The following is an 8,754-nucleotide window of genomic DNA, read 5'->3' as shown; positions in this document are numbered from 1 at the left end:
CCGGGCTGGATTCAAACTCGCCACCTTAGGTGTATGTGGCTGGCGCCTTAGCCACTTGTGCCACAGGCGCCGAGCCTATTGATTTATTTTAATAAATACCCCTACGTACTTTCTCAAAAGAGACTACACAAATCTGAAATATGCACCCCTGCTATCTTCAACTAACAGCTGCTTGTTTCTTTTTCAGTTTTAACTAAGTTCTCATTTATTTTGTCTTCATGTTTCACCCTCTGCCATCAAACACTCTTCGCTGAACTGGCTTTAGGAACACAATTCTTTCATCAGCTAGAGGTGATCTTTGGCAGCTTTTATCTGTGTTTTTAATTTTTATAATTTATTTTGCAGATACATTTTTTTTTTTTGTAGAGACAGAGTCTTATTTTATCACCCTTGGTAGAGTATTGTGCCATCACAGCTCACAGCAACCTCCAACTCCTGGGCTTAGGTGATTCTCTTGCCTCAGCCTTCCAAGCAGCTGGGACTAAAGATGCTCGCCACAACACCGGGCTATTTTTTTGTTGCAGTTTGGCTGGGGCTGGGTTTGAACCTGCCACCCTCGGTATATGGGGCCGGCCCCCTACTCACTGAGCCATAGGCGCCGCCCGAGCAGATAAATTATTTTTTAATACAACCACTTACGGCTGTTCATCTTAATACAATTACCTCTGGATGTTATTACCATTTTATTCTGGGAAATAAGGCTATATTTATATTCTCTTGGATCTCTACTGTGAGTCCATCAAATTTTCCCTTTCAATAAAAGAGGGAAAAGTAACAGGGAAGAATGGGACTGGACCAGCCCCAATTCATTCACTGATTTCATTGTTTCTTTTCTTTTCTTTTTTTGCAGTTTTTGGCTGGGGCTGGGTTTGAACCCACCACCTCTGGTATATGGGGCTGGCGCCCTACTCCTTTGACCCACAGGCACCGCCCTTCATTGTTTCTTTCATAAAGCTGTATGACACACCACTCATATACCATTTGATATAGCTACTACTCTGTTAATGGCTATTTCTTTCATTTGCAATATTTTTGTAATTATAAACACTGCTGCAGTGAACAATACACTTATGCACATGTAAATCCTAAGAAATGAAATTAAGTTGCTGGGTTCAAGGAAGTGCACATCTGGCTCGGTGCCCACGGCACAGTAGTTACAGCACCAGCCACATACACTGAGGGTGGTGTGTTCAAACCTGTCCTGGGCCAGGTAGACAGTAATGACAGCTGCAACAAAAACTACCCAGGCGTTGTGGCGGGTGCCTGTAGTCCCAGCTACTTGGAAGACTGAGGCAAGAGAATTGCTTAAGCCCAAGAGCTTGAGGTTGCTGTAAGCACAGCACTCTACCAAGGGTGACATAGTGAGCTCTGTCTCAAAAAAAAAAAAAAAAGAGAGAAAAAAAGAAAAATACATGTGTACCCCAAAGACCTATTTAAGGATAATCCCTGAAACTTGCTACAAAATAAAAAAAAGGAAATGCACATTTAAATTTTAACAGATACTCTCGATTCACCCTCCAAAAAGACCATACCAATTTATATTCCCACCAACCTTGCTCAAGATGGTCTCCTGATGTATCAATTTTATGGATAATAAAACAGCTGCTGCAACTTCTGAAACAATTTAATATTTAACTCAAGCACTTACCCATGGGTTCCTTAATAACACCATAATAATCTGGTGCATCATTAGGATCGACTGGTTCAAGGAAAGGCCAGGCCATCTTATGTGCCTATAATGAAAAAATAGGCATCATTACTGTCAGGTAGAAAACACCAATTTCATTTCAGTTACCCACCCAGTTGAGTCACTACTTCCATTAACCATTAAATTCCAAAAGTCAGTTTTCAATTTGATAGATGAAATTATTTATACTAGATGATTTCTTTCTTACTTTCTTTTTTTGGAGACAAAGAGTCTCATTATGCTGCCCTTGGTAGAGGCTGTGGCATCACAGTTCACTGTAACTTCAAATTCTTGGGTTCAAGCAATTCTCTTGCCTTAGCCTCCCAAGTAGCTGGGACTACAGGTGCCAGCCACAACACCTGGCTATTTTTTTATTTTTATTTTTTTTTTGGTTGCAGTTGTCATTTTTGTTTGGCAGGCCCGGGCTGGGTTTAAACCTGCCAGTTCTGGTGTATGTGGCTGGCACCCTAGCCGCTGAGCTATAGGTGCTGAGCCAAATACTAGATGATTTCTGCTCTAGTGAAAAATTACCTAAGATGAGCATACTCCAATAACAATAGTCCTCGAAGGCTGGTCTGAGGACCTTGGTCTGGGGATGGAGCACTGGCTTAGGAGTCACGAAATCTGTATTCTGGTCCCCACATGATGATCTGCCAACTGAGTAATGCTGGCATTGCAATCACGTGTGCAAAACTGGGGTGGAATAGTTACCAGTACTGGTTAATGAGGTGGTAGAGGTATAAAGTTAAATAACACTCAACCATATACTGAGACCATGATTCTCTTTTCAGTTCTTTCAATGCTTGTGAATATGATTACAACAGGAGAAAGGTTCAATTTAGCACTCTATGTCTTGAATCCATCCCTCCCTCCCTCCCGCTCTCCCTCCTTCCCTTTCAAATCATGCAAACCATCCCTGTCCCCTTTCCTTTTTGAGACATGGTCTCACTCTATTTGCCAAGGCTGGAGTACAGTGGTATAATCATAGCTCACTGTAACCTCAAATGTCAGAGCTCAAGTGATCCTCCTGTAGTCCTAACTATAGTGCATCCCACTAGGCCTGGTTTATTCCTAAATTTTTTACAGAGACGGGATTCTCACTCTTTTGTGCGGGCTGGTCTTAAAATTACTGGCCTCAAGCAATTATCCCGCCTTGGTCTCCCAAAGTGCCGGGATTACAGATGTGTGCCACCATGCCTAGCTCCCTACCCCTTGTTAATTTTCATAGAGAAGTGACTAGCTCGAATATAATCAAATTGTTTTTCAATCTCTGGGGGTGAGATAAAGTTTTCTTTAAAAATAAAATTTAAGTTAAGAGGCTCAGAGCCCATAGCTTAGTGGTTAGGGTGCTGGCCACATACACCAGGGCTGGTGGGTTTGAATCTGACCTGGGCCTGCTCAACAGCAACTACAACAACAACAAAATAGCTGGGTGTTGTGGCAGGTACCTATAGTCCCAGCTACTTTGGAGGCTGAGGCAAGAAAACTGCTTAAGCCCAAGAGTTTGAGGTTGCTGTGAACTGTGATGCTACGGCATTCTACCAAGTGAGACGCTATCTTAAAAAAAAAAAGGAAGATTGAAACTGCAAACCCTAGAAATGTTTCCAAAGTCACGTTGGCTGACCATTGTCAAACACTCTGCACAATGGTTTCTCACCTGCAAGGAACGCAGCACCCTCTTCAACCCCTCATAATCCTTCTCTGTTAGTGGTGTGAGCACTGTCATGGCATCCTCTGTCGACTGGCACTGTGGACAGACATACTCGTCAATGAGCTCTGCCTCACTCTGCAAGATGCCAACGCAGCGCCCATGGTACCAATTCTGACAGCGATCACAGCCAATATAAAATCTGCAAGACCCGAAACGGAAATGTGAGTTCAAATGGAGAGTATAACATTACTAATTTACTTTTAAAAATAATAAAGCATGCACCTGAAAATTTGCTAAACCCTGGGATATAAGACAGTTTTAGTATTATGGTTGTTTTATTATCTTTACGATTGACATTCCAATGTGTTAATTTAGCATTTTTGATGTTAAGAACAAGCAGTAAAAGTTTATTAAGAATACTGTGTAATATTGGGACAACCAATTTGAAGATAAACGTAAAACCCTTAATCAATTTTAAAGCTGTAAACGAAAATAAAGCCCAAAATATTTCAACTAGTACCAATTCAAATGGGAGTTCAAACATCTACATAGTATAAGCTGGTAAGAGAGTCTCAGAGCCTGTACCCAAATTAGTGTTCTTCTAACCTACAATAAAGCACCATTTCAAGCACTGATAAAGTCCAAACAAGTCAGGCTATTTTAATCTAATTAATTTCTGTGTTATATATCAAAGAATCAAATCTACCATTAAACCACATTTTCCCCCATGTGTCTCAAACATTCACTACGGAGCAACATACATTTTGAAGGGGAAGTAAAGAGGGAAAAAGAGAAAAAAATTGAAAAGGAATTTGTAATGTAAGTGTATAATAAATGTAGGAAAAAACCTTGCTTTTTATTTTAAAATAAATAAGTAACCAGTCAGAGCAATTTGGCTTCCTAAATTATTAAATATGATGCTCTTATCAGAACTCACTGTGACTCATCATAAGGTGTTCTGCAGATACAGTACAATTCCTCACTGCTGCCCTCTTGTGCCCGTTTACAATCATTACAGATGTACACATCCATTTTCTTAGCCTCCTTTTCTGTGATGCCAACACATTCTCCATGATACCAGTTAGTACAAAGATCACAGCCAATATAGAACCTAAAAGTATTCACAATGAAAATGACAATGTAATTGTCATTTTGAGCTGCATGGTACTTAAATCTGTCTTCCCTGACTTGATTCACTTTCTTACAGGATAACTTTCTGCAATGAGTCAGCTAAACATCCTGAATCCAACCTTTTCTACCCTTGGCAAACTACAGTATCTGACACTGTATCAAATGTGGAACATAAAGTCACTCACGTCAATTTCAACAAATACACTGTTTAGTGAAATATGGGACTTTAAAAAACATACTGGAATTTGAAAAAATAAACAACACACTGATGGTAATGTCTTCCTCTTAATGAATGTGTATAAAACTGTAACAGGCACAAAAACCAAAGCCAAAGAATCAAAGACTTACATCTGTCAAACCTATTCCACAGAAGCCATTTCAATATCAGGGCTATTTGTTATAGGTTTGAAAATGTATCTCACGATTTAAATTTGAAAACAAAGCAAAGCGCAAACACCAAGTAGAAGTTACACTACAAGGAACATGCAGGTCAGCCAGGTGTAGAAGATAAATGGGCAAAAGATGGTATGAAGAAGGAAACTAAGAAAGGTACATGTAGCAATCCGGGTACTACCAAGTTTTCCAAATAAACCTTGGAATTTACTCTAATTAAAAATCACCCTCCTTAGATTATGACATGGGCCAGTTTCTTAGTTAATACAGTATTTGTGACAATGTGGAGAGGGCCCTGGTTAATTAACTGGTAAGGAACTTGGAAGGAGCTGCTTTGATTCAAAACCAGGACATAGGGCACAGAGAATGATATAAGGAAAGGTATCCAAAACCACGTTAGGGCTACAGTATTGGCGAGATGGGGTTGGATGAGAGTAATTGTGGCTAACTACATATAGTTAACCCTCAAGGTCTTGGTAAGATAAGACCCCTAATGACAAAATAAAAGGTAACTCCATAACAAACACTCATAAAGTATAACTGAGAGTCTTGACAGGTGCTGAGTAGGAGTACCATGTCAAAGTTAGAGTGAGAACTGGCAGGAATCAGAGGGGACCAGACTGGCCTTGCTGATACCATTGGTACCCTTAATTCTATCACGGCCTTTCTTAGTAGATTCACCACAAGCTTCAAAGTGACCTACTTCAAGAATGTGAAGGAGTAATACACAGCACGTGGTGCATCCTATTACCACTAACTTTTTTCCTTTTAACTGTGACTCTCACATGATTTTTGCTGCCACAGGTGGGAGGCTTCCAACGTATTTTTGTATGTGGCCTCCCCAGGGTGGTAAGCTTTGTGTTTTGGAAGGAAGTTCAGGGCTTGAATTTCAATTTTTAGTTATTCTCACTAAATTCCCAAACAGGCACAGTTTGAGATAAGGGAATACAAAATACTTGTAAAAAACACTAACTTATCCCAACTAAAACAGGGAATGAATGAACCTGGTATAGTGAAATGTAAATAATGACAAACTGAAAAATATGAAATATCCACAAAATAATGAAGCAATCTCAATAGAAAGAGCACATGTACATATGTACCTCATTTTAGGCAACTCAGATATTCCAAAAAAAGTTGTGTGAAATGAATTTCTGTGATCTGAATACTGTGAATAGGCCAAGAATCCTTGTTATTTAGAGAAATCCCATGAAAAGATCTTTTTAACTGGAAAAGAAGAAGCAAACTCACGTTGCTTTATGTCAGAAACCATTTAGTGTATTTTGCTTAAAGTGAGGTACACTTGTATTAAACTCAGGGAAAAACCAATTAATAAGGTTTGACTTTTTACATTATGCCTAATTTTAATGAGGTAAGACAATGAAAAGTGAAGATGCCTAAAGTGACCTGTGTTTAACTGAATATACAATTAGATTATCTGGCATTTGCAAACAGATTATAATTTAGATCGCGCCACCAGAGAAGTGTCAGTGTTGCAACTTGAACATCATAAAAGAAACTACAATTTTATTTCATCAAGTGACTAGACATCCACTTAAGGTAGGCATTAAGTATTCCTAATTCTAAATGATCATATTTTCATGCACAAACAAATATTTTGGTACTATAAAAAATAATATGGTTAATTGTGGCTTAAAAAATCTACCCTACAGTTTAAAGTTCAAAATAGAAGCTAAGTACCTAAGTGATAATGATCCCGCAAATGGAACTACATTTATGGTTTAATGTCTCTAAAATCTTGTTTGTATCACCAAATACAAATCACAACTGTCAAAAACAGCTTCCATGTGCCAAATTTTCTGAGTGTCATACATGAGAAATGGGTGAAAGGAATACTTCTTATATTTTCCTGGATTTGGTCCATGATAAGGACTTTGACAAAAATGTTTAAAATATTTCAATACAAAACCCAGAGCTGCTTAAAGTAAAACAATAAAAAAGCCCAAACACTCAAATTCGAAGCCTTTTGCACTAATGTTATTTATTTAGATGGTTACCAGGATTTGATAATAATCACAGGGCTTTGAACAGATCCCTGAAAGGATGGTCTCAATTTGCAGCAACAATAATACACCTCATTCTCTAGACAGCATTACTAATTGATTTGGAATTAATTCAAGGAGAGGAGAAAGCAAAGGAGCAACAGAAAGCTTGTTTTTGACAGAAAAGAATATAACAAAGGACAAACAAGAATCACAAACATGTGAAATAGCAAATTTTACTTTAGTAGTGTCAAGGTTAAGAATATCAGATGCAAGACCATAGACGAAAGATTATTCTTATATTTAACTATTTTCACTTATATCACTACCAACATACTCATTTTCTTCAAAACTATCAACTTAACTAAACGTTAAAGAAAACAAAGTAGAGCTCAGAAAGATCTACTCACTTAGATTCATCGTAAGGCGTTTTACAGATACAGTAAAGCTTTGTGTCCTTCTTAGTTTCCTTTGAGGTAGTAGAGATCATTTTCTTCTTCTTGGACTTGGAGCTTGAGTCTTTCTCCTCTTCACGCTTCCTCTTCTGGGAAGCCACAGGTAAAGTGGGTGAGGACAGGAGGCCTGTGTGTTGCACAGCAGGTGGAGGGGGAGGTGAGGGTGGAGGGGCTGGAGGTGCTGCTGACACTGGGGGGCAGGGTGCAGCTGCTGCTGTGGCCTGTGCTGCCTGCATCAGCTCTTTTTCTTTCTTAATTTTCAGGTCTCTCTTCAGCTCTTCCTGTTGTCAATTAAAGACAATATAAGACTATCACTGATTTAGCCAGAGGACATTACATACCCTCCCTAATGTCAAAGAGTTTTTTTTTTTTTTGCAGTTTTTGGCCGGGACTGGGTTTGAACCCGCCACCTCCGGCATATGAGGCCGGGGCCCTACTCTTTGAGCCACAGGTGCCGCCCTTCAAAGAGTTTTAATAATTCTGAACAAGAGTTTTCTCTCTGGAACTTAAAGCCAATTAAAACAATTAGAAATAGAGAAATAAAGATACAGAACAACTACAGAAACCTGCTACTTGTCTTCAAAGGAGACCTGACAAGATAAACAAACAAGTGTCTGAAAAGAGCACCACTCCTGGCTTGCCCTGACCTGTTGTGGTTCTTTCAGTGGTTGCTCAGGAGGTGATTTCAAGTGTCACTGGCTGCTTTCTTCTAGCTGCTCGGAGTCCATATAACGAGACTGAACATGAACTGAATATGAGATTCAACATGTGGTCTGACTAGCACAAAACAGAAGGAGAGACAGATTTGCCTCCTGCTCCTATGTCTAGAATTTAAGAGTGCAGGGAGAGCTAGCAACATCATCTACCATTTTCTCAATATATAGAACTCTTACATGGGAAAAACTTTTTAGATACACTTCTGCTATCCAGGATTACAACTTATTCTTGGAAATGATGATCAAAGCAAAGTGTATAACCCTAGGGAAAAACCACTGTAATTGACATCCATGAACAAACTTGGTATAAACAAATCATAGCTATCACCAATAATATTTCTTAAAATTTGAGACATTTATGAATTTTTACAATAATTTAAAATACCAGGCCAGGTGTGGTGCCTCACACCTATAATCCTAGCATTTGGGGAGGCTGAAAAGGGAAGATCACTTGAGGTCAGGAGGTGGAGACCAACCTGAGCAAGAGATTCCACCTCTCTTAAAAACAGAAAAATTAGGGCAGCTCCTGTGGCTCAGTGAGTAGGGCGCTGGCCCCATATATTGAGGGTGGCAGGTTCAAACCTGGTCCCCACCAAACTGCAAGAAAAAATACCTGGGCGTTGTGGTGAATGCCTGTGGTCCCAGCCACTTGGGAGACTGAGGCAAGAGAATCGCCTAAGCCCAAGAGCTGGAGGTTGCTGTGAGCTGTGATGTCACA

General features: G+C 39.5%; 1 protein-coding gene across 8 annotated transcripts in view; it reads right to left on the bottom strand.

The window, feature by feature from the left end:
• Nucleotides 1-8,754, bottom strand: part of BPTF (bromodomain PHD finger transcription factor) — a 153,550-nt gene that overhangs the window by 14,665 nt on the left and 130,131 nt on the right. For 6 of the 8 annotated variants that reach the window (XM_023510993.1, XM_023510989.1, XM_023510990.1 and 3 more), the window contains 4 exons: nucleotides 7,276-7,601; nucleotides 4,276-4,449; nucleotides 3,345-3,537; nucleotides 1,649-1,733 (listed from right to left, as the gene is read on the bottom strand). In XM_023510993.1, coding sequence (XP_023366761.1) covers nucleotides 1,649-1,733; nucleotides 3,345-3,537; nucleotides 4,276-4,449; nucleotides 7,276-7,601 — 778 coding nt within the window. The remainder of the gene's footprint in view (nucleotides 1-1,648; nucleotides 1,734-3,344; nucleotides 3,538-4,275; nucleotides 4,450-7,275; nucleotides 7,602-8,754) is intronic. The other 2 variants (XM_012803136.1, XM_023510994.1) reach the window with 1 other exon arrangement.

The sequence above is a fragment of the Otolemur garnettii genome, unplaced genomic scaffold (genome assembly GCF_000181295.1).
Source record: "Otolemur garnettii isolate 467f Iridium unplaced genomic scaffold, OtoGar3 scaffold00018, whole genome shotgun sequence".
Lineage (NCBI taxonomy): Eukaryota > Metazoa > Chordata > Mammalia > Primates > Galagidae > Otolemur > Otolemur garnettii.
Note: the sequence above shows the minus strand (reverse complement) of the source record. Positions and strands in the feature narration are given on the sequence as shown.